The sequence below is a fragment of the Macrobrachium rosenbergii genome, chromosome 42, assembly GCF_040412425.1.
Source record: "Macrobrachium rosenbergii isolate ZJJX-2024 chromosome 42, ASM4041242v1, whole genome shotgun sequence".
Classification (NCBI taxonomy): Eukaryota; Metazoa; Arthropoda; class Malacostraca; order Decapoda; family Palaemonidae; genus Macrobrachium; species Macrobrachium rosenbergii.
In genome coordinates this window covers 45,143,822-45,171,321 of record NC_089782.1, presented here as the reverse complement: position 1 = coordinate 45,171,321, position 27,500 = coordinate 45,143,822, and the positions used below count along the sequence as shown (strand labels likewise).

The 27,500-nt window shown below is 36.5% G+C and overlaps 1 protein-coding gene across 32 annotated transcripts in view; it reads right to left on the bottom strand.

Moving 5' to 3' along the window:
• LOC136828379 (TGF-beta-activated kinase 1 and MAP3K7-binding protein 2-like) overlaps nt 1-27,500 on the bottom strand; it is a 269,956-nt gene that overhangs the window by 20,938 nt on the left and 221,518 nt on the right. For 8 of the 32 annotated variants that reach the window (XM_067086358.1, XM_067086363.1, XM_067086360.1 and 5 more), the window contains 8 exons: nt 26,131-26,492; nt 24,107-25,568; nt 23,289-23,449; nt 22,491-22,569; nt 22,054-22,137; nt 9,741-9,886; nt 9,469-9,589; nt 1,492-1,545 (listed from right to left, as the gene is read on the bottom strand). In XM_067086358.1, the coding sequence (XP_066942459.1) occupies nt 1,492-1,545; nt 9,469-9,589; nt 9,741-9,886; nt 22,054-22,137; nt 22,491-22,569; nt 23,289-23,449; nt 24,107-25,568; nt 26,131-26,250 (2,227 nt within the window). In that variant the 5' untranslated portion in view covers nt 26,251-26,492. Of the gene's footprint in view, nt 1-1,491; nt 1,546-7,266; nt 9,590-9,740; nt 9,887-21,906; nt 22,138-22,490; nt 22,570-23,288; nt 23,450-24,106; nt 25,569-26,130; nt 26,493-27,500 lie in introns of those variants that run through there. The other 24 variants (XM_067086349.1, XM_067086346.1, XM_067086352.1 and 21 more) reach the window with 6 other exon arrangements.

Here is a 27,500-nt window from a genome sequence, read left to right as displayed (position 1 = left end):
AATGTCAGAACCCTATGGCCCTTACAAGCAGTTTGCCTACATATGACATCCTTTGCAGGCTCTTGAAATGGACAAATTTCTAGCCTGTTTGATGTATATTGAAAAAAATGGACTATACCCTTTTTACATTAAGAAAAATTGCCATGTGTGACTGACTATAGCAAAGGTTCTCTGAAAAGCAGCAGCAAGCCTTTGGGATCACATGTTTCTTTAAAAAAAATGTTATATGTCTCAACTTTTAATGGCATTACAATATGTCTCCTGGACTGGAAGTGTGATACACAGCTCAAGGTATGTATCATGTAAACTCCTATCCAGAGAAATTACAGGTCAGCCTGCAATGAACCATGTTCATGGTAGTTAACTGCATGCACCGTCAATAACAAATGAGAAAAATTTGCTGTTTTCCAGTTGCAGTCTACAGACCAATGGTCGATGATCAACAAATAATCAAATAGTTTCCTTTTTTATGAACTAAAACTATCATTTGTGGATTGTCTATGCAAGCACTCCTTTTCCAAAGTCCAGGATCCTTGGTCTCTCCCATATGTTTTCTCTTACTCATTAGTGACATGAGTAATAGGAATTAGGCCATGTTGCAAGAGCAGGCAAATTTTCTTGGCATATGGGAAGTAAATAGCTCTCTGAAACATTTGAGCAATCTAGGCATGAATAGTCACCGTTATGTCTAAAAAAAAATCTGCTAGGGTAATTTCCCCTTAGATACACAAACAGGATCTAATTGCTTTTCAAATGTAAATTGACTGATGACTTTTACCAATAACATTTATATAAGATATTAATGTAAACAATTTAATGACATTGAGAGAGAAAAAATTTCCAGTGTATGTGTCAAAAGTAATTTTCTTGGAAAATTACTTTTGGAAATAAAGTATCTTTGTTAGCAACCACTTGCAGCTACTTACCAATACTATTTACATCATTCTACATAGTTAACTACCATTGTTGCATTTCTGATTAGAAGAAAACATGCTACACACCATTCCATGCAAACAGTTTTTTAAGGAAAAATAGCAAATGCCCTGCAACTTTATGTCTTTATTGTATGCAACCATTAACTCATCATCCAAACTATTTCACTATCTATAGTTTTGTGGAAATGGACAGCTCAGGGCATAATAAGAAAACAAGCAGGGTTTTAACCATCAATGTTCGAACCTTGTTTCTGTAGAAAATTCCAACTAGACCTGATCACAATGGAGAGTGCACATCTGGTTGCAGTCAACCTTCATATAGAGCTTACAGTTTTCTACAGAACACATCATGTGGAATTCATCTAAAATTTTTCTATAAATTTCTACAAAAATCACTAAAAACAATGAAGCATCAGAAACAACCAGAATGCTACACTATTCCCTTGTTTATCTGTTTATGTTTTGCTTTTTAGTAAAAGTAGTGAAAGCAAATTCCTGCCTAAGTCAACAAAGGAGCAAGCTGAAAAGTGCCACTCCATGCATGCAACTCGCTTACGTGGAGATTGGAAGTTTTGGTGCCTAACTTGGATATGTATATCTTGTAATTCCCCTGAGAAATGAAAGTACACAGTGAAAATTATAGGCAAAAAACAAAGGCTTCAAACATCAGCATCAAACCCAACAAGGAAATTAACATCTAGAAAATAAAATCATTCCAGCACAGTACAGTATACTGCAGTGAACAAACTTCATTTTTTTTATTCTATTCATAATCAGGAAATAAAATTAAAAGCAAAGAAAAATTTTATATCCTACCATCTATGCCTACTGTAAAACTCTACACTATATAGTTCATTTATTTTAACCCTTCCAATCAAAGTATACAAAAAAATTATTACTTTATGTGATCAGTAATTCTAGCATTTGTTCAGTCCTCCACCAGAAAGAAAATAATTAACCAAGGTTACCATCTGAAGAATATTTTGCATGACCAGCATTAGAGATTAGAAAAGTGTCAACATACGCCCAAAAACTCAACCTACCCTCGTTATGACCAACTAGGTAACCAAAAATAAGCGTATGCAAGTTCAATATGTAATCTGCAGAGACTCAGCTCTCAGTTTGCCCAAAACATCAGTCTGCATATGCCTAATACCTTTCCTTTGACTTCAAATGCTCTTAGCTACATTATATACTTAAGTATAGTTCTTGGATGCTGCAGGGATAGAGATCTGATGTGAAGGTGGCCATACAGTCCAAAAATGTTTAATTAGAAAAGGGATGTTGATTGGAATATTGTACTATAGTTCTATCTGAATAATTAAGCATTCTTAATTCCCACATTTAGTTACCTTTAATCAGGCAGGCATCATATAACCAATAGTCTCAAACCCTGGGCTTGGCTAAAGCCTATAGCCTGTGTTCATTGCCTTCCACAGTCTAAGGTTTAAATTCCATTGCATTCAATTAATTATGGGCCCATGTGCTTGTGGCTAATTCCACAACTTGATACAAATTCATTTTCTTATAAAATTTCCCAATATAATATATATATATATATATATATATATATATATATATATATATATATATATATATATATATATATATATATATATATATATATATATATATATATATATATATATATATGTATATATGTATATATATATATATATATGTAGTATATATATATATATGTATATATATATATTATATATGTATATATACGAGTATATACATATATGTATATACATACATATATGTGTATATGTATGTGCATATACAGGCAGTTCCCGGTTATCGGCGGGGGTTCTGTTCTGATGGTGTGATGATAAGCAAAAATCAGCGATAAAAGAAAGTCAGCGATTTTCGGCACTTATCAGTGCCTCTGTTAGGTATGTATCGGCGCCAATACCTGATTATCAGCACATATCGGCGATGAAAATCGCCGATTTTCGTCGCCAGACAAGTGCCAAAAAACCAGATAGCCGATAACCGACCTGTCAATAACCAGGGACTTTCTGTATAATATATATATATATATACACACACACACACACACACACATATATATATATATATATATATATATATATATATATATATATATATATATATATACACACATATATATATATATATTATATACAGGTATATAAAATACAGTATCACACATTACACAGGTGAAAAATAAGAGACTGACTGGTTTCGACTTTATTTTTAATTTCTTGAAATAAAGTCAAAACCTGTGGTAATATGTGATAAGTGAATCACATACAAAAGTGATTATAATCATACACATGTATATATACTGTATATGTATATAATATACATATACATACATACATTTTATATATATTATATATATATATACATATACAGTACACATATATTTATTACATTATAAATTATTTTGGTAGTTGCACTATACCAATTCATTGTTTTATGTTGTTAATTACAATACTTTCTTTTTTTTTATTTCATGAAAAGTATTCTTTTCTGAGGAGCTTCTTTCTGATTAATTTCATAAGACTGAAACCCCATTATGAATAATGATCTTTCAGTCTAATGAAATAAAACTGAAAGGTATGAAGTTCTCCAGGAAAGAATGCTTTTTCATGAATTAAGAGATAATAAAATGATTGTAACTGTATAGACAGTAACAGCATAAAATAAATTAATTAGTATATTGTAGCTAACGATAAATAACTGTATACACTATATATATATATATATATATATATATATATATATATATATATATATATATATATATATATATATATATATATATATATATATATATATATATATATATATATATATATATATATATATATATATATATATATATATATATATATATATATATATATATATATATATATATATATATTTCATAGATGAAGATGAGATATGTCATTATAGTTCATTAAGAGAAAAGAAAATTAAACACTCAAATAGCTCAATAATTTTGCCTTCCACCAGGCCTCTTCAAGAGCTCTTGAAGAGGCCTGGTGGAAGGAAAAATCACTGAGCTATTAGTGTTTTATTTTCTTTTCTCCTGTGGATTATATATATATATATATATATATATATATATATATATATATATATATATATATATATATATATATATATATATATATATATACGGGTATATAGTTATATATATATATCAAATATATTCATAAAAATTATATCCCAGTTTACGATGTTCCAGGGTTACGAAGTTCCGAGTCGTTATCCGACAGCTTTTCAAAACGGCAGAATAAAAAATTATTTTTTGATGAAAAACTTAAAAATGCAGTTTACATCATTTTCCACCCAAAGCATTAAAAGTAAGGTTTTCTTAGGATTTTTGATGACAGACGATTTTTTTGGAATATGGCTCCCAAAACAGCAGAATAAAAATTTTGAGGTTTTTTGATAAAAACTCAATAAAAATGCAGTTTACATCATATTTCAATACACCCAAAGCATTAAAAGTAAGGTTTACTTAGGATTTTTGATGATTTTCGACGATTTTTGGTTTACGATGATTTTTGGTTTATATATTTTATATTTCTGATATATATATAAAAACAATTAAAACCTCACTTTAAACCTGGAGCCAACATAAGTCAGTGCTTATTAATATAAATAGGTATATATATTATATATAGATACTATATATATATATATTTTTATCAATTTATTTGAAAAGGTATAAAGATCAGAATAATATATATATATATATATATATATATGTATGTATATATATATATATATATATATATATATATATATATATATATATATATATATATATATATATATATATATATATATATATATATATATATATATATATTAGAAAATTATATTATAACAAAATGAATTTTTATGCATAGTTATGGAATCAATCACAAACACAAGGGCTCAAAATTAATGGAATGCACTGTGAACCCGTATCAATTATGTATCACACTGTATCATTTATTCATGCTTACAAACATAAGTAGCATCTTATTTTTAGTTCATGTCTGACCTGGTTACTTAATTCTCTCTTGCTCCTCCACATACCAAGAAAGAAATTCAAATATGACAAATGCTAAATTAGAAAGAAAGCATCCTCTTAACCGTGGCATAACATGACTTTACACCTCTTCTCCAAATGCTCTTTTCTTTTCTACTTCCAATCAACTCTCATTCAAATGCTGATAGTCAACATGCAGTCTGAGGCCTCTATTTTTCTTTCTAACTAATGCAGTTTTAAACAGATGTATATATAACCTGGAAATTTGTAAATATAATAAAATAAATTTCCTTTAGTCTGTTCCTTTCTGCAAAGGGTTAAAATATCCACCAATAAAGAATGAACGATGATTCATATGAACTTTGGGTAAGGACACCAATATGTGGTATCATAATCTGGGTATTAAAAGCAGTGGTTGTCTGTACTCCCTCATATTCTATAAAAACTACCCAAGATGTCTAAGTTTTCTGTTAGGCATATAGCACCTATAGTAATTAATCATCTTTACACTGAAGAAGATTTATTTATTAAGTCTTGTAGTTACTTGTTAATGCTTTCCTTCTCTAAATTACAAACCATTGTGTCATTATGAATCTAAATACAGTACTATGTTTGCCCTCATGCAAATTCAGAATAGATGAAAAGAAAAGATAGGCAAAGGAAGTTCAATTTTCAGTGAATCTAAGCCACTATGGTCACGTTTGCTGTGTACCTTATAAAAATAATATGTGATTTTCTGATTTAAGTTACTTGCTAGTAAAAGGATCAAACTGAGTACAAGTGTACATAGGTAACCAGCAAAATCTTGATTAATCATGTTTGGGTCTAAGAGTTGATTTTAAGAGCACAGGTTATGTCTTTAACATTCAGTTAACACATTTATACTTTGTATATTTTAAGGGAGAAGAAAAGGAGCAACATTTACCACTTAGGTATGACCTCTATTAATCGATGCCTGAAGGCAAATAAATATATGATAGTGATCTTTTAAATGAAAATCATAAAAAATTCAAATAATACTAAGATAATTCCTCAATTACATGATTACCAAAGTATTTCAAAGGCAACAGCATAAGAAATGTGAAACATCGCGATCCAGCTTGGGAACTGGAATGGATTTATAAGAAACTGACACCAAGTATCAATAACATGTAACAAAATAAACTTTAAAAATCTATAAAATAAAATGCCAAAAAAGAATAATATGCAGAAAGAGACACACTGACCTGCATATAAAATGCATATATCAGACACCATAAAAATGCAAGGACAATTCTACATAATTTCACCATTTGACAAAAATGAACCACCAATAATATTATTACTGCACATGTGTATCATGCTAAAATCTACCTGAATACTTTTCAGTAAAGCAATATCCTAATTATCTTATGAGCAACCATGAAATGAGAAAGCTATTGCCCTTGAAATGAATTCATCAAAAGCACATGGCTCTACAAGAAAAAAATGAAATCACCCTCCCTAAAAATGCTAATAAATCTTTGAAACTGATAGCTAAAACAACTCAAGTGAAAAAATACCACAGTATGATTCCCTGAAAAAGGTTAAATGCATCTGCAGCAAAGATCTTTTTCATTTCTCTACACTATAAATGTATCTACTGTACTTAAGAAATTAAGATTTATGTATCTGCAGAAACAATCTTTTTCATTTGCCTACACTATAAATACTTCTTAAGAGATGTACTAAACAACATATATACAGTACATACAATAAATGAAATTCCAATTAACTTCACTTACCATAAAAACACAAGGAAACGACAACTAAACAAAAGCTGTTGAGGGAGGAGAGCCATGTCTTAAGCCTTTTAAAAGCCTGTATATACTGTATTTTGAAAAAATCTTTAAGCAAAAATTTAAAAAATCAAAAGGAATTAAACTTCCATTCCTCATAAGAAAACAGAAAAATGTTTATATCGAGATAGACAAGCTACAATAGGAGTAACATGATGGAGGGCAAATGAGAAAAATGTCTACAAATTAGGTGTCTCTTACCTGCAATTTCAGTGTTAATCTTAGATGACAAGTTATTGTTACACAAATTCATTATTTGGTATCAAACTTAGTCAGGCTGAAATGTTTAAAAACAATTTAGGTTGAAAATGTGAGAGATAAGGATCTCAAAAAGTATTAACACTCTGATTTGGACTCAATGAAGATCAAGTTTTGATTGATTATGAAAATTGCTACAATCTATGCTATCCAATATTTGAATGTATGCAAAAGCAAACCACAACCACAGACAAGCTGCAATATTGGCTAAAGTTGGAAAATGAAAGTAAGTTCAAACATTCAGTACTCAGTTTTAATTAAGTAAAAATTACATGATAGAAAACATGTCTTCATAAATTTCATAACCACAGTCGCATTAGGTATCGTCAACAAGAGCCAATTTGCATAAAGAAGCCACCGAACAAATTTGAAAGACAAGGGACAAAGGAGAGAAAGACCCACCATCCGAAGGTTACACAGTACGGTACAATGCAAGTAACCCAATTAACCCAACATCCTTTGAAGTACATGGCAAGCAAAAGTACTTGGGCAGTGTTTAGTACATGACTTAATAAAATATATCATGAGGATAAAACTAGATGAACACGTACCAAAACAATCTTGCAATGCAAGCTGTTATGATATGTTGATGTACAGCAAGCTGCTGATATGTTGACCAACGGAATATCAAAATCAGGAATAAAATATCCACTTCAATGAACTGACAGTGGACATATTAATATTACATAAACTCTACCCTTATGATGAATGACTAGTCAACAATATAGAAAATTCAAAAGAATGGTCTGAAGGTATTTCTATGTAATGTTAATGTTCTCACAAATGCATTTGCGGAATGTTAATTCAATAATGGAGATAAGCAAATCATGTCAAATTATAAATTCCATAAAAAATATGATGAGAAAATCTATGCAAATGTTTTACAATTACATTATATGGCTAGGAAGACATGTAGTTCTGTAATGCTAATCCAGTACACTACCAATTAAATGAAACGTTCACTATACTGAGACGAGCGCAAATTCTCTACGTCTGTTGTGAAAACAGAGCAATATGAGAACATGGACTTACAACATGAGCTGAAACATTCCAGTGACTATCATGGCATAAAAGAATATCATCATCACATAGTTTGTACTACAGAGGTTACTTGAAGTCTAATCTTTTCTGAAACTTGGAAAATTCTTACCAGTGCAACACAACAAATTTCTAATGGAGGAAATGAGCTTTTAAAAATAAAACATGAAGCTCTTGTACATATAAAATACTGACAATATATGAATATGGTTTAGGGGAAAAGTGAAAATGGGTATACAGTATTCATATATAAAATTGTTGAGCTTTTTCAGTTAGGTGAAATTTCTTGAGTAAAATAGACGAAAATTCTTGAGTAAAATATTGCATCTTAATTTCTAACTTTATGTACAGTTTATTTATTTATACATGCCTTCAAGAACCTTTTCTAAGAATTTGAAATATTTCATACTGTATTTAAATGCAGATGGTTCCATATCCTGCAGCACCTAATGCAACCAATGTAAACCAAACTTAAAAAAAAAATAACCTTTACCTTGTAGAGCTATCCACGGGTTATAAAAATTCCAACACCAGTTCCAGTGCTTAAAAAGTTTGTCTCAAAATAAACTTGGAAAACAAACTTACTTGGATATGAGCACTCAATCTAGTTCTAAATGAGGTAGGCAATGTCATTTTTACTTTCTTTGAATAAGACTAGATAGAATCCTTAACTTTCCAAATTAAGATCATAAAAATTTGGCATGCAACTTTAATGGAAAATTACCTTATATCTTCATCACTAACTATTGTTACTGTACTCAATTTTGTGAAAGAAGATATCTAAATATGCAATATTAGTACTTATTTTCAGGCATACACACATGTTAGTTTAGGACAGCAAACCCAGAAACCATAACCAGCCAATTAGAATATTTTGGGTGGCATTACAAGACGTATTAGTGAAATCAATACATACAAGCTTAAATTTATATCACACACACATACACACACATAAAAATGAAATTACTAATGGAATGTGTTAGTAGCAATATAGCATTCAGACTGTTAATAACCTAGGCCTTCTCAGTCTTAAAATCTAAAGATAAATGACAATAAAATACTGTACAGTTGTATTTAGGCCAGTATAGGTTAGCAAGACCCTGGATTTACAAACTAAGATAGCAATGTAGCACTTTGTGAGATCATTGGTATTAGTCCAGATGAGGATTTTAAACACTATCAGAGCGGTCACGCAACCCTATGAGCTTTTCCTTTAAGATATTAGAAAGGCTAGGTTTTTCATTAGCCACGAGCGGGAGAGATGAGTATGTATGGTGAAGAGAGTTAGCTGCAGCCGCCCCTATGGAACTTGCAACAGCACCTGGAGCATGTTGGCGGTGACAGTAGCAAGGACCCTGATGGTGGGGGGGAAGACCTGCATGATGGGAGGAAGCCGTACCTATGGTGAAGCGTGGACACTCGCACATCTCGCACTTGTTCATGTCTGGATGGTTGATGAAGGTGCATTTGGTGCAACCCCATTTTGGAGCCATCTCATCCCCAGTATCGCCAGGAACACCCTAGGATCAATTGACAAAGGAAGTAGGAAATAAAGAACTTCCATACTTGTAATAATATTTGACAAAAGACTCGTAACATCCACTCACATAACTGATAATGTTATAAATCAAGAAGTTTTTCCTGAAGATGTGTTGTACACTTTATTCATACCTGAAATCCACGAAAATTGGGCATAGGAGGTGGTGGTGGAGGTGCTGCTGGTCTTGGTGGAATATAACCACCTTGGGGGGTATACGGTGTGTGCGGTGTCTGCGGAGTGCCTGTTCCACTTCCCAAGCTTGAACCAGAGCTAGCTCCTAAGGAAGCATACATTTCACATTAAAACCCATCATATATGGGGACCTACTGCACAGTATTTATGTTTAATGAATGAACAAAATAATACTGCAAACTCTTTATAAATATGAAAAATAATCAGATTCTAATTCTTTGTGATAACTGGAACACTAGACACATTGTAGAACACATTGCAGTTACCAAAACCTGCACTTGAAATATTAACATATAACATAACATTAGAATTATGGTATTCTGAACTGGCAAATAAAAAGCCCTGCAGAAGACATTCATCTATTGTACTACACAAAAATACTGTACTACCATTGTCATATAATACTCTAATTTCCAATACGTACAATATCAAATTTGACACAATTTATTCTTGTTAAGACTATCTGAGTATGTATATCTAAAGTATATGAAGTCTCCTTAGCTAGGTGTGGAATGGCCAAATACAATCTAATGGAATTCTAATCTTTTCACATGAATATTTAAGACAGTACAATTAATAGGTATTTAAAAACTTACTATCAAGATGGTGAAGAATTTACTACCTAGCCTTTTTACATGAAATATTTATACAATACTATAATTATGGCAAAAAAGAAAAAAGTAAAGTTTCTTCAGAAAGCAAGGTTTGTGAACTGCAAATTCATCAGGAAGTCAGCATCAAAAGTAAAACAACTTGTTCACTTGCACATGAATTGTCAACTAAACTTTGGCATTCATGTAAATAAACATGATAATTTTAATGGTGGAAATAAGTAAAAACCATCAAGGAGAATACATGTACCTACAGAAACCCACCAATAAGATAAAAAACAGCCCACAATTTATAATGCAATTAACCTTAAGTAATCACAGAGAAAATGCACCTTTACTGACCTATTCTGTAAAGTGCCCACCTTAAAAAGACAGAATACTTGGACAGAAATTGTTAACCAGTGGATGCTAAGTGAACAATCAGTATTTTCCATTTATATATAACATAGGAAGTGAAATTTGCCTCATACATTTACATGTATAAATTTCCAATAATACAGTAAGAAGACTCCTTTTCAGCACAGAGCATACATAACTAATTCAAATAACTGTGGCTATGAATTTATTTTACTGTCCATATTATTACATCAAACTACTACACTGTCAACCAGTTTTATTAACTAACAGTTTTTCCTTGCATTATTCTGCTGCCCCTAATTACAGTATTATCCAGTTAGTACAATTGCTTTATTAAAAAGACAAACTTTGGGTATGCCTTCTAATCATTTCTCTGCTAATTACCCTAAAACCTGAATTTATCTTAGCAGCAAATGTGAAGATTCATTTCAATTACTTTTATGATTCTTTACAGTATTTTACCAACAGAGTCATTTCTCAGCTTTTATTCTCTTACAAGCAGTTTTTCATCATATTATACATACTGTAATTCACATACAGTATTATATATTATAGGTACTATCATGTCATGTAAAAGGTCATAATTGATTTCTACTACTTTGGGGTGATGCACTATGATGTAAATGTTTCATGCCAGATTTTCATAATTTCATGTTCAAAAAATGTTTTGTCCTTAATAACAGAGAGCAAGATTAAGACCATTGTATGCCTGACTGACTAGCTACAACCAGGAATTGGCAAACATGCTGCCAACTTTAATGTGTTTTAAAAGACAGAAAGTACCCTGCAACACATCAAAATATACTTCACTGGCTATGCATGAACAAATACACATCAGTCACTCTCCTTGTCTTTTTAGTAAAATAAAGGCACCTCCATTTTAGGCCTTCTATGAAGAACTAAAGTTATATTGACGAATCAATACAACATCCTTTACTGGAGCAGTGGACAAAAATAAAGCTATTTTTGCACCTAAAAAAAATGTATATTACCCTCAAAACTGAAAAATTAGACAAAATCAGTTATATACTCTGGGCAAAACTGAAACCCTAGAGAACACGGCATTTGGTACTTCTTAACCTTTAAACCTGCCTTCCAGTAACTACTTAATGTTGGAGCTTTCAGGCTTCCCTTTTGGGCTTTCAAAGCCTCTCCTCCTTTGGGCTTTCAAAGCTCTCTTTTTAGGATACAGTGACTTCATAACTCCAATTTGCTTTTACAAAACCTTCAACAACTTATGTCCATCAAAAGTAACAGAAGAAAATGTCACTTATTTAGGAATGAGCACTCCACAAAGTATTACCAATGCCTTTTCTGTTTATGAAGGTTGCTAGATAACCACCAGCATTGCTCAATCAGTGGACATACCATAAGAAGTACTGTGCTGAAGCACTGGAAAGGTTACTGCTCTTTGCCTCACTGACCATCTGCACAAATTCATCAATATTTTAAGTCTGCTTCAACTGCAGTTTAAAATGAGATAAAACCTTACCATACCAGCACACTCTGAAGTTCTCAAAACTAAAATATCCTATAAAAAAGGACAATGGAGAAAAACTGAACATCCTTAATTTTAATATGCTACAATTTGTTAAGTAATGTTTGGGAATGAAGATATAACAGATCTGTCTAAGCTGCAATTACTATGACAGATAAAAATAACCATTCTTGTTGGTGATAACATCCCTAAAATCCATCATGTTTATTAATTGGCATACTTTCTAGAACACTAAATTTAACAACAAACTAAAACAGATCAAACCCATTGTTGGATTTTGGCATTCTTCAAACCAGCAAGAATGCCATGTTGAAATAACTTTATCACATCTCTGAATTGGTCAAACTGGTTTAACCCACCAACAATAGATGAAAAGCCCATGACTCATTCTTTAAATGCTAGGAAAGCATGTCAACCCCACCATGTAAACATTTTTGGGAATGTCCAAATTTCACTAAAAAGATAATTTAGCTGGTTTTGGAAAAAAACTAAACCAGAAAAGTTTGTCAGAATCTTAATAGTTTTGATTCCTCAATTTTAAAATACTTATAGAACTTCAACTTATTAACTGTGCCTTAATTTTACTAGTAACGAAAAACCCTCTAGGCCACCCCCTGCGAGTAGTGTTTTGAACCAAAAGGTCTCATGTCTTAAATCATTAAATCTTCTAAAGACAAACAGAAAAAGAACTCATAATATTGCTTTTTACTAAGTATCACACAGGATAACAACAGAAAATTTGTTAATACCCAGTCAACTGGCAAGGAAAAACTCCTCATGGAATTTCACTAATATTCATGCACCAGCAAAAAAGTGACTGGTTTCAAAGAATAAATGCCTGTACAGTTAATGACAAGTGAGCTGAAACATTAATCCTGGTGAAAAGATTGTCCAAAAATTCTAGGAAAAGTAAATATTGTTACCAATAGCCTAGACACACAAAATTTAAGCTCTTAGGTACCTTGAACCTCTGAGGTGCAGGATCTCAGCAGACAATGGTCACTTCAGCCGAGGCAGAAGGCTCTAGGATTCAGGAAGACCATGAATAGAGGCTATTTATAAGTAATGTGTTTGTTGTGAAACAAGCTTCTTTCTCTTAAAAGGTTTATTATTCCTACAAAGTCAGACCCCATACATTTTTTGACATTATATCCTTCTTTCTACCAAAAAAAGTCACCAAGAACATTTACTTTACAGTCCTAAAGTAACAACAAATCAAATTTTAACATTCTCAACTGAGATTCAAATGTAATAACAAGCATAAATAGCTTAACATGAGAGGCATCCACTTCCAGGAAGTGAGAGAGTACAAGTAGATGTAATATAGAGGTGAATGACAGTGTTTGTATTGGGGTTAAAAGCAGAACTGGTGAACCTTCTGTTATGTTTAAGAATTAGCTACTGCTGTGCTTTGGAAGTTTTTTGCATTAAGGATTCATCCAGGATTCAGCAGTTTAAATGTGAATATGGCAGTGATCATTAGCTTTTCTTTACTTGGGCACCACCCTGTTAAGGGAAATAACCCATTGAAAAGAAAACAAGTTTGACTTGACCCCTGAACAATAATTTGCAAATTGTTATGAGGTTAGCCTATGGGAATCGATTCATATGAAAAAATTATAATGTTGAAAATTTATCACTAACTAGAATTTAATAGCTGAAGCCACTGAAAGCATTGAAATTTGGTACAAATTCATTTCCTATTTGCATCCTTGAGTTGCCATTCATTACAAGAATTCAATTGAATATAGAATTTTGGCCAAAGGCCAGAGCACTGGGACCTACGAGGTCATTCAGCACTGAAATAGAAGTTGACAGATAAAGGGGTGAAAGGTGTAACAGGAAGAAAACCTCGGGGTTGCACTATGAATTAATTGTGGAGGGGAAGATGGAAGAGAGAATATGAAAGGAGGTACAGTAATGCTTGCAGCTAGGGGCCGAAGGCACACTACACAGAACCTCAAGTAATGCCTACAGTGCACCACAAGAGGTGCACTGATGGCATTACCCCCTTACGAGGCATTCATTACAAGAGATACATATACTTAATCTCTAGTTACCAATAAACATCATATTGCAAAGTCTACACAAAAGAGCTGGATTCTATTTGATCACCACCATATTGAAAGGGTGTATCCAACTCTAAAGAAAGAAGTGTTACATTTTTTCTTTACTGATGAACACCTTAACTATGGTGCAGTTTTCATTGACAATTATGTATCAACATCAAATTAACCTCATAAAACATACCATTTATTCTTTATAAACATATCTTTTCAATGAATCAAAATCTTGAATGACATATGAGAACATCTAAGCTTGGTCTTGTCATAAAAACTCATGAAGGCTGCAAGGTCCTAGGGCTGAAAGTTCATGAACTCATTTTGAGTTATATAAAATTTAGATAGTGGAGAGAGCTCATCAGACCTCAGATCCTGCAAGGGGAAAACCACAGGCCTAACCGTCGTTGATGACAATTTGTCTGCTTTGTTTACATCAGTGATTCGTTTCATGCCAACATAAAAAGGAATCCCATATGATAAATCATTCAGCCCTCAAAAATTCACAGAGTATATTTAATCTGTATAAAATAAACCTATAAGAAACATCATTCTAAAGTAACTCCTAAAGTATTTCTAGAATCATTAGAAAAAGCAGATTTATGCAAATAATGAATTGCATAAGTTCTGCTAAGAGATCAGAGGCAACATTAGTTAATGAAAATAGGACTTTTATTGAAATGTTTTACAAAATCTCCCACATCATTGTAAGATTTAGACTCATCTTTGTATAGTGCATGCACGTTATGAAGTTCTAAGTTTATACCATTTTTACAAAGGACAGGAGATGATATGTTTGCATTTTATGCAATTCTATTATTAATGGAATATATTTAAAACAGTGTTCAAATCTAATAATGAGGGATATATTCAAATTTATAAATTCAATTAGCTGACTGGTTCTGAAAGGGAATGGTGATGAATTGATTTTTTAAAAAATATCTCTGAACAAATAAATTTCCAGTATCACATTACGTTAAAAGATCACAGACTATGGATATGGGAGTTTCATAATTTTCAACCTGCACACATTTACAGAGATAATACTAAAGTTTACATGGAAATTCCATGTCTTTCATTATGGTATGCAGTTTGTCTGCTAGTGATCCACATATATGAACAAAGTGACAAAATACTATATAGATAAAATTGTTTTATGCAATAATATTGCCACCAGCATGCCAAGGTGTATGAAATGACTTCTACAATCAAGTATGACAATTTTTTAAAGTAATCTGTATTTTTCCTAACTATACCAATCTGACGTCCTTTGCATAAGGAATTACTTTCAGCGAAGTTGGAATGGCCGTTAAACTTTCAAACAAGGTGCTTAGGCAGTTAACTACCTTCCAGTAGGCAGGAGCCCCACCAGCCTGGATATAAATATTCCAATTTGCCTTTTGGCCCAGGTATCAGATTGAGGGGTGGCATGAGATATGCATAAAACTGTGAAGGACCTCAGGTTTGTATAGTTAGGGAAAATACAAATTACTCTTAAAAATTTGTCATTTGTTCCTACACAATATATAAACCCTCAGTCCTTTACATAAGGAAGACTCACTTATTAGTGGGAGGAATCTGAGTGAGTCTCTGAACTGACTGGAGTTTGCTGCCTCTGACATGCTGAACGGAGTATAAGAACTGCAAGATCAATTGTCAGATTTCTGGGCCTTTCCAAATGAGTGAGAGAATTGTAATCTCAAACAAAAACAGGATAGGATGAATCTTAAGATTGGTGACAGTAAGGCAAATATAAACGCTGGGTTTGTCTTATTGTCAGGGTCTCCTTCCTCCCCTTGCTACAAGAAGGAGCGGGATTGCCTCTATAAATCTAAAGATAGAAAAATAGCATGGATGCTCGATGTGCAACTTACCTGCATCAGCCACCAGTTCCAGCATGTGATGGCACAAATCCTGCTCTCTGCCCAAAGGAAGAGATCGAAGGATGGCGAGGAAGGAGGAGGAGGAGGAGGAGAGGCCAGTCACTCACACAATTACTCTCACTTCCATAACTGTACACCTTAGGTGAGATGCTAAATGTCCTCTTAGAGGAGCTGAGTAAGCTCACAACTTGTTGAGCAGCCACCACAGGTCCCAAGGAAAAAGTGTCCAAGGACTTGTGGGCAATGTCCCAAAGGTAGAAGAACATAAACGTGGTCTGTCATGACTATACGCCCACCTTCAGTACCTGAGGAACCAAAAGATTCTTCCGGAATGCAAGGGATGGACCAATGCCCGACTTCGTAAGCTCTCGGGCAGAAAGTACCAGTGTCATCATCTCCAGCTGCAGCATACACTCTCCTGATCATCTCACGAAGCCAGAAATAAATAATGTTCTTGGACACTTCTTTCTTGGACAAGCCAGTGCTAACAGAGAGTCGTTGACACTCAGGCCGGAGATGTTGAGTCCTCTGAAGATAGCACTGCAACACTCTAACAGGACATAGTAGCATCTGATCTAGAGAGGGGACGTGAAAGACTTGAACCTGGCGTCAGGGACTGACGGGATCTGAATTTTCGCTACGAAATCCAGGACGAAGTCGAGCATAACTGATCCCCACCCCCTTGAGTGTTTAGCATCAAAGGAAAGTCCATGAAGTTTGCCTACTCTCTTCGCTGATGCTAGGGCAAGCAGGAAGATGGTCTTGAGGGTCAGATCCCTGTCTGACAACTCTCATAAAGGGTCGTACGGTGCACAAGTCAGGCTCCTAAAAACGAGATTCACGTCCCACTCAGGGGGCCTGAGGTCCCTGGGAGGGCAAGACCTTTTGAAGCTTCTCATCAGTAGCGAAATCTCCAGAGAGGAGGAGATATCTACTCGTTTCAGGCACAAGACTAGACCGAGTGTGGCCCTATAGCTTTTACAGCTGAAAAGGAGAGAAGCTTCTCTCAGCGAAGGAAGACAAGGAAGTCTGCAACCTGCTGAACAATTGGCTCCGACCGGAGAGACCCTTTCTACAACACCAACCACAAAAGATGGCCCATTTCACCGTATGCGAGGTGAGAAAAGCCTCTCTCTCGCAAGACGTACTGAATAGTCTCCAGCTGTGGTGTTGTCGCTCATCAACACCACTAAGTGTCCCATCACTCGATCCTGAAATTCTTGGAGGGCCAAGAAGGCTGCCTTGAGTTCCAGGATATTGATGTGAAGGTGCTTGTTGTCTCAGTTCCACAACCCCAACGTCAGCAACTCCTCCAGGTGTGCGCTCCATCCCTCAGTCGATGCATCTGAGAAAAGAAGCATGTCGGGAGGGGGAGTATGTAGGGATACTCCTATTATGAGGTCCCTGTCATCCATCCACCAGTCTAAGTCCTGACTCACTTCTTCCAACAGAGGATGAGAAAGGACTGAGGCTCTCGAGACTGGGACCAGCACTCCTCATTCTCCACTGGAGAGAACGAAGGTGAAGGTGCCCATGAGGAACCAGCTTCTCCAAGGATGACAGGTGACCGAGGACGACTTGCCACTGCCAAGCTGGCTGCTCCTATTGAGACAGGAACAGCTGTGCTGCCTTCCTGAACCCATTGTACGAAAGTCCGAGGGAAAGACTCTTGCTGCTACCATGTCTATCAGCATGCCCGGGTACTTTATCATCTGCTTGGGGATGAGATCGGACTTCTCGAGATTTATTACAACCATAGGCTGTAGCAAAACTCAAGAAGTCAATCCCTGTCCTGGAGCCAGGACGAGCCAATTGTCGAGATACCTCAAAAGACGTATCCCATGCCAATGGGCCCAAGGTGACACAAGGGTGAACACTCGCGTGAACACCTAAGGAGCAGTCGAGAGCCCAAAGCAGAGCACCCCGAACTGAAATGCCACTTTCCCGAGGATAAAGCATACAGTCGACCCCTGCAAATTCGTGGTTCTGGATTTGCGGACTCACCTGTTCACGGATTTCTCTATGGAACATACACATTATTTGTGGAAAATTCACCTGTCCGCAGTATTTTTCATAAGGAAATATTCACAAATTACTGTATTTTCATATCATTTTCATGACTAAACACACTTTTTGTATTAAAACTATTAAAATATTTAGGTACAGTATAAACATTTTTAGAGGTTTTTTGGTGTTTTGAACTATCAAACTAGGCAGTTATAAGTGTTTTTAGAGGGGTTTTGAGTATTTGCGGATTTTAGTAATTCCGGGGGTAGTGGTACGCATCCCCTGCGAATACCAGGGGTCGACTGTAGGTACTTGCAGGAAGGATGGATGGGTATTTGCAAATACAAATCCTTCAAGTCCACCAAAAACATGAAATCTTCTCCCTGAAGGAAGTGAGCACTGAGAGCGCCATTTCCATTGTGAACCGTGTCTGGCAAATGAATCAGTTCAAGGGAGAGAGGTCTATGACCAGTCTCCAACCCTCTGAGGCTTTCTCTACAAGAAAGAGGCAGCTGTAAAAGCCTGGGGACCAATCCGAAATGACTTCTACAGCGCTCTTCTTCAGCATGACTTGCACCTCTTCTTTGACTGTGAGATCCTTCACGAGCCGGAAACATAGGTAAGGAGATGGACTGGGTTGTTGGTGAGAGGTGGCCGAGACTTGAAAGGATGTAGACAGCCCTCCCCAAAGGACATCTACTACCCAGGTCTCGGCTCCATGTCGCTGCCATGTCACCCAATGGCTCGACAGGCAACCCCCCCCCCCCACCAACCAAAGGCAGCAGCTGGAGGGTAATGCCACCCCTAGCATCCTCCCTCCTTCTTCTTGCCTTTGCCCCCTTTTCCCAACAGGGAAGAGGGTTGAAAGGGGTACGGTTGCACACCCTTCTTGGCAGAGGTAGAAGGCTGGGTGTTTCCATGAGTGCCCTTCGAAGCCTGGGTCTCCTTAGGGGCAAAGGAAATGCTAGCCTGACCTAAGGGTCTGGCCGCAGTGGCACGCGAAGACCCGGAGGTCTTGGCCACTGCCTGGTGGACAAGGCGGTCGTTGTCTTCAGCATGCCTCATGTCCACTGCAGCATCTACCAACTCTCTGGGGAAGAGAGAGGCAGAACCCAGCAATGGTCCGTTCCTGAGAGTCAATGTTAACACAGGGACCTAAAGACCTGGGGATCCAATTCAGGACAGCATCACTCTTCTTCAGCACCAGGTTTGCCAACAGGTTTGCTGTCTAGTTGGACCCTACCTCCAGACTGGCACAGTCTCCCGAACACGGAGTCCTCTCCAGGGATGATCGGACCCAAGGCAGCAGCAACCTTGGATACTGTGCACGACCACAGATCCAGCTGGGAGACTGCCTGGTGAACCGCCATAGTGGTGGCCTCCAGGTTTGCTGCCTCTTGTTATGAGAGGGTGACCCCTTCCACAACAAGCTGCTGCAGCAAGACCTGGGCCTAGATGAACCAGGTCTGGGTCAACCTGTTCAGCCAGCAAAGACCATTCTGAGGACATGTAGAAGTGCTTCTGTCAAGGCAGAGGGGGAGGAAGAAGCTTCTCTGAGTGGTTCGAAGCTTTTGGTTCCTTTTTTTGGACCTCAAACAGATTTGAGGCGCAAAGGACAGCTCACAGAATAAGCCACGGTCCCTTACCCAAGATCATTATGCTGACAAATCAGTGTGATGACCTCTGCAAAAGTCCTATGTATCTCAGGGGTGTCCGCATCCTGGGGAAGAGGACCATCGAGTCCTTCCAGGGTGTGGTCCTCCCGATCTACTCTCCCCGCAGGAGGGAGAACCTTGGCAGACCCCTGGGATCCCTCCTCGACTACTTGAGCATATGACCAAGTCAGTCCAAGAACCAAACCCAGGGCGTAGGACTTCATAGCAGGACTCTGATAAGAAGGAGCGTTCTCATCGGAGTCCCTCCTGTCCGACTCACGCCTCCTGATGAAGCCCCAGGAGGTTCAGGGGACAAGTGAGGGGGATCGAGCACTCCTACCTGTCCTACCGGAAGAGCCAGCAGGAGAGGCAGGCCGTGGGTGGTCGCCACCGCGGCACGGGTCTAGGAGAGCGCCTACATCTTGGTGAGGACTGTCCCGAGGAGGGCGGAGCCCTATAATCAAGCCCTCACCACCATGAAGAAGCAGCAACAGCAGCTGCCTATCACCACGTTCACCAAATGGATGAAGAAGGCCTCTTCAAAGCCTCCCAAATCACCCGAAGTAGTGCCTCTAGAATCACCTGAGGAAGTGCCTCCCCAATCACCTGAAGAAGTGCCTCCTGAAGGTGAAGAGGGATCCTCAGATGAGTTGTAACTCCTCTGCTTTGCTGTGCAGTCATATCTTCGTCATTCATCGGACTGCACAGCTAATTCATCATCATCAACTTTAATCATCATTCATCACTGGTAGGTACCCATATGATCTTCTGTGCAGGATTAGATGATTCATGGGTTTGCATACTCATAAGTATAATAAAACACACAAGCAAATACATCAGTAAAGCAAAAAAAAAGAATGATCCCGCTGGGAAAAAAGCAAAATGGCGATCAGGGCAGAGAGCGAGCACACGTCTACATAGCACGATGGCCAAAAGCAAATTGGAAGGTTTACATCTGGGCAGGTGGGACTCCCAAATATCGGACGGTAGTTAACTGCCTAACCACCTTATTCGAAAGTTTAACAGCCGTTCACTAAAAGTAATTCCTTATGTAAAGGACCGAGGGTTTGTATATTGTGTAGGAACAATTAAATTTTTTAAAACTTTGATCTTATACGGGCAACACAGTGAACCCCCGGTATCCGCGGGGGATGCGCCCCACACCCCCCCCACCAATAGGTCAAATCCGCGAATGCTTAAAACCCCTCTAAAAACACTTAGAACTGCCCATTTTGATAGCTTAAGCCCAAGAAAAACCCTGTAAAAATGCTTATACCTGAATATTTTAATAGTTTTATCACAAAAAGTGCATTTATTCATGAAAATTATATGAAAATACAGTAATTATTAGTGAATATTTCCCAGTGAAAAATACACACAGAGAACCCCGCGAATGCGTGTGTCTGCAAACCATGAGAACGCGAATACGGGGGGTTTACTGTATGATCTTCCCAGGCACTGGTATAAAAAATTGGGCCAATAAACTTGAAAATGGTTATTAATGACATCTGGTTTAGTTCCATTATTTTCCTTTTGCAAAAGCTAGTTTATTCTTTTACTGAGAATTGAAACCATATACAGATGGGGACTTGTTATCTAGCATATCAAGTTAACGATAATCTTTTAGAGCTCTGAATAGTACAGTATATTACACTAAATCTCCAGGGAAGTTACAGGATGTATAGAAGAGGGTGGGTTATACTGAAGCACTGGCAAAGATGAGTGCTTTACTAGCGCTTTATTATTTTACCTTTCCTTATGATAAACTACTGCACATGAATCATAACAATAACCTCCAATGAAGACAAAGTAGGTAATCTAAACAACAGTCAACTCACTACAAATATCACACTCATGAGTAATTTAGCTTCTTATTATGAGAAACTGGAGCGAACATACCATTACAATACTACATATATCTACCAATATGCAGCAATATAATCCAGTTGCTCATCAGAATACAGTAATTTAAAGCCCTCAAACTTTCTCAGCTGACTAACAGCTTCTACAAAAGATGTATGCTTGAGCTCTTACTATCCCAATCCTCGATTATGATTTCCAAATTCTCATCCTCTAAAGTACCAACATCCGTCTTCTTCTCAACCTCCTCTACTTTTTTGGAGCCTATTTTGTGTGATGCCAGAATATTTTTGAAGATCTGCAGAGCTCGAGAATACTTACTAGTAAGTTGAGGTGCAACAGGGGGCTCGTGATAGGGCTGACTTGAAGGAATACCTGAATAATCATCTTGGCCTATGTCAGGTGCTGAAAAGGATGTTAACCTGACATTAGTCTACCTATTATGCTTGTTCAAAAATTGTACTCTGTCCAATCAAGTAATTGAAGTATATGTTGTACATGAGCAATACATTAAAAATAGGCATTATAAACTATTTTCTACATATTAAATAGCAAAACAATTAAAATGCATTTAAGATGATTCTTATTAGAAAAAGAAAGCAATTCAATTATGTTAATTTTCTTTAATATGTTTTCATTTCTTATATGAGATTTTTTGAAGATTCTATCAGTGAAACTGATTTTACACCTACAAAAATATGTGAAATGATACAGTATACAAAATAAGTTTCTGATTTTTCAGAAAATATTACACTTACCAAGACGTAGAATCTTATTTTCCATTTCATCACATTCTGATTGTAATCTTTGATTTTCTCGCTGTACCTCTTCTATTCTCTGCAAAAATAACATCCTATTAAAAAAGGGACTAGTTACTGAGAGAGAGAGAGAGAGAGAGAGAGAGAGAGAGAGAGAGAGAGAGAGAGAGAGAGAGAGAGAGAGAGAGAGAGAGAGAGAGATACTGTAATGATGAAATTTCTGTTTAACAAACATCTGAGAGAGACACTGTAATGATGAAACTTCTGTTTAACAAACATCTAAGAGAGAGAGAGATTGCAATGATGAAATTTCTGTTTAACAAACATCTCACTGTAATTAAAACACACAGAACCAAATTACATCATGCTGTTCCATAAGAAACTCCAATCAAAAACAATGACTGAAATATTGTACACTGATCACTAATTCCATGCCACAAGAATATACTGTATGTATTCTTAAAAGATCATTTTTTCAAAAATAATAAACAACTTTATCAATTATCCTTCTAAGCTAGCTACAACAGACCATTCATACACTTATATGAAGGGGGCTGGCTCAAAGGATTTGTTCTTCAATAACAAGAAATTTAGACCATGACAAAATTAAAGTACCTGGACAGCTGCGTGAGAAGTCCAAAGGAATGAATGAAAAAAATAAAAAGGAAGAAATAAATGCATCTATAAGTTATGTAAATAATGCAAAGCATATTTGTACTGACTACAAAGGGCCACGCAGGGAAAACCATAAGAAATATCTCAAATGAAGGTTATGGTCAAAACGTAAAAGGAGTTCACCTTTGCATTTGAGTCTGCATTTCTTTTTCGTTGATTTTCGCGGGCTTCTAGTTCTCGCATCATCATTTGAACCTCAGACTGTAACTTCCCTTTTTCTTCTAATTGCTTTGCTAACTCTGTCTCCAACTTCTGCTTGCGAATACTCTGTTCCTGGACAATTGCTGTTGGTGAAATTATAAAAAATGTTAATAATTTTTTTTTCACAGGCTAAACTTCACAGGAAATTAGTTCTCAAGCTCAAAATTTCAATTTCTATACTTTACTTTTAATGATGTAATGTGATAAAAATGTGAAGATAAAGACTAATAAAAATGAGAAAATGGGCATATGAACAAATTTTTGGCTCATAAGTAAAATAAGTTATAACAAAATATTATCACAAAATTTCTATGTTTCATGCAGTTCCAGATCACCCACAGGCACACACTAAGTTAATAACAAAAAGAAAAATTGGACACTTAAAGCCTAAAAAGTAACAGTACTGAAATTGATTAATTCAACAAAAAATCAATAAAAATTCCCATAACAGCCAACAATTCTGGTTGTACTGTATTTTGGTTACAAACATCTAACAACAAGCTAATTCTCTACTGAGCATCAAAACTCCACCTTCGGTCTGATCACAACGTTAGTAATAAGAAAATCTATGACAAATCTAGGAGCACTCTTGAGATTATCAAGAGCAGGGTTCATTCCTGCAAGTAAGGGATGGGGATGATTGCCAGACGATCAAATACAGGTACTGTGAGTGAGTGTTTAGGCAGCACACACTGTAGTATACAGGGAGAACATGAAGACACTGATGCATGCTGCTATACCTTGTGAATACGATAAATTAGGCCTGGCAGGTGGTACAGCCCAAACAGGTTCTCCTGTATTATAAACCAAACCAGCATCAGAGGAAGGGGGGTAATGAAGGTGGTGCAAGGACACTGGCGGTCCCACACACTCTGGTAAAGATGACTTGCGTTGCCTGGGTTCATTTGGCACAGGCTCAGAAATGTACCAGGTCTGTGGGCGTCGCGACTGGCCATGCACCCCCTCCTTTCCCACCACATCTTCTGTTGTTGGAAATGCAGTTCCAGTAGGAGTTGAAGCCCCATTTGCACTCGAACTGTATTGGATGTGGAACGCTGTATTGGCCGGGGAATTTTTATTGTCTAGATTTGTGCGCATAGCTGAAATTGTGCCACCAGTGGGACCTATGGAGATCTGGAGGGAGGAACGTGAACCTTGACGGTGATCAAGGGAGGATGTGGAATAGGTAAGGGATGAGCCACTACTACGTATTTGAATGGGAGGTTGTGGCTCAGTAGAAGGTTGTCTTAACTGAAGATTGACTGATGTATATGATCGACCACAAACTTTTACTGTGCCATCTCCCTGAGGAGGTCCTGGGGCATGATGGGCACCATGGGGAGGAACAGGGGTGAGATGCAAAGAGGATACATGTCTCGGACCTGGAGGGGGTCGGTTGGTATTGCCACCATTAATGTTGACTGCATCAACATTATGGCTTCGCGTATTGGTGAAAGTAGTAGTTGTTGTAGTAGAAGTAGCCGGTGAATCCATTGCACTGTTGCTAATTGGTGGAGTAGGGGAATGTGGACTGGCACAAAAGTTTTCTGAACTTTGTTTACTATAATATTGTCCCTTTCTTCCATCTAAATGAGTTTCTGCACTTCTTCGACGCATAGGTTCTTTCTTTTCAAAGGCACTAAAAGGATCAAAACTTGGCATTACAGGAGCAGAGTTAGGCACTGGAGTGACTGATCGAGACTGAGAGGGTTCACGGGAAGAAAATGGAGTGTCTTCAATGTTGTACGGTATAACCCCGGGTCTTGGTGGCTGAATACCAGCAGCTCGGAAACCATTGGACGCCGAAGGATGCCAACCGTACAGTGGTGTATTATTGATCACTGGTTGATAAAACACTGGATTTGTAGTTACTGGAGTTTGACAAGCTGCTGTATATACAGGTCCAGGCTCAGCAACCATCTCTGGAGCGTAACTATAAACTAAGTACCCATTGGACTGTACTGGCCCACAGACATGTTGAGTAGCTGTGGTATGGTGAAATGGAGTGGTAGGCATTGTGGTTGTAATAACAGGTGTGGTAGGAGTGGAAGGTATGCCTGTTCGAATAGGAGAGGTGACTCTAGACAATGTTGGAGATGATAGGCTGCTACCAGGGCGGCTCCAAGGTCTATAGTAACCACCATGATGAATTAATGCCTTTTGGGATAATTCCTCTTCACAACGTTCACGATCAAGGCCATACTGTTAAAGAAAAGGTGCGCACTTTGTAGCCAAATTAGTTTTAGTTACATACAAATAGTTTCACTTAAATAAAAATATGACAAGTCCCATGAAAACTCTTGAAGTTTTAAATACTGATGTCAATAAAAAAAATAAATAAAATAAAAAGACAAATTTCAAACCCTTGGGTAAAACAAGTGTTTTAGTCAAAGTTTCACAAACATTACATTACTGTATTCTCATCCTAACTTATGCATATTATTAATTACTTACATAATTGCTTATAGCCACTGTAAAACAAAATATCTGTAATAGTGAAAGTTTCATTACCTTATGTACAATACTGCACTCAGTCTACTTACTCTTTGCAAAGAACATTACTCCATATTTAACCAATACACTTTAAAAATTATCCCCCCTAATTTTCCAAAGGAACACCTTTTTCTTTTATCAAAAACATACAACACAAAATTTTAATGACAATGATAACTTAAAATATATCAATTACTATTCTTATCTGCTTTTCATATACAACACAGGGTATTAAACTAATGGAATTAGGAAATGAAACATCCAAACTAACCTTTTGTATGCTTTCATTAACATCATTGTCCCTGAGGTCTGGGAACTTCTGTTTCAAATGGTGGAAAAGTTGCATGTGGGGGATGTTGCGCGTGTCAGCTGGTGGCCGCGTAGATTCCATACTGCGGCCAGACCCGCAGCTAGATTGTGGTCCCGTCTCGCCCTTCCACTGCAGTTGTTTTACCTTTCAATATTACCTCGCCAAGATGCTACTCGGTGGTCCTTGAAGAGTAATATTTTGAGGTACGCCAGCCTGAAGGGAGTTCTCAAACACAGATGCCTCTTCAGGACCCTCACATTTGGTCAGCTAAACTGACACATTAACGGCAGCAAAGGCATGTTGGAGAATTAACATGAAATTGCCTGAAAAAGAGAAGAACACCTTCAGTTACCCTAGCTGGCTAACAAACATGATATGTGTATGGTTCACTGAGGTCGTGCAATCGACAAAGTACAGTATTTAAGGAAAATAAATATGACTTCTACAGTATTTTATACAAGTACACTTAACTGTAACCTTATATTGACCTTCAGATATAGTGCCTTATAAATAAGATACTGTAATTATATATACCGTACTGAAGATGTGGTATTGGTGTATTCTATTTGTAACATTTGTGTTACACAAATTATGTTCCAATATTCCAAACTACAAAGAATTAGGTATAACCAAATAACACTAGCCTAGAAAAAGAATACATGTTAGACTGCAGACAATCATCACCAAACATACTTTTGATGAAATATTCTATAAACATCATAACTAAAGATAAACCTTATTCACAATTTCATGAGAGAGAGAGAGAGAGAGAGAGAGAGAGAGAGAGAGAGAGAGAGAGAGAGAGAGAGAGAGAGAGAGAGAGAGAGAGAGAGAAATTAATGACACTAAAACTTGTGTAAGCTTAGTGTTATTGGAAACCCACATAAAAGAATAACAAAGACCAATGAAATGAACTTGTGGGATTCCTTTTCAGTAATGTCCGCACGCCCAGCATCCTTCCTGCTTATTGTAGGGCAGTCCACTGCACCACCCTAACGCCCAACTATTCAGAGGCTAGCATCCTCTCTGTTCCTCAGTTAAGTTAAAGGGCAATCTCTGTCTTGGTTCCTTAATTTGATTCATGCGTGGTATGTCTACGGTTGCTGTTAATCTTACCCAATGAAAGCTTTACAATTTTGGTTCCATAAACTGAGTCAACTGCGGAACAGAAATAAGAACTTTCTAAAGTACTTGGTAAACTTCCTTTTTCTGTAATCTATCTCCAATACTTTGACTGTCTAGAATAATCAATTTAAGGAGCACCAATAAGACGAAAAATACATGAAGTAAAAATAATGCTGAATACGCATCACATATCTTGGGTTGTGACC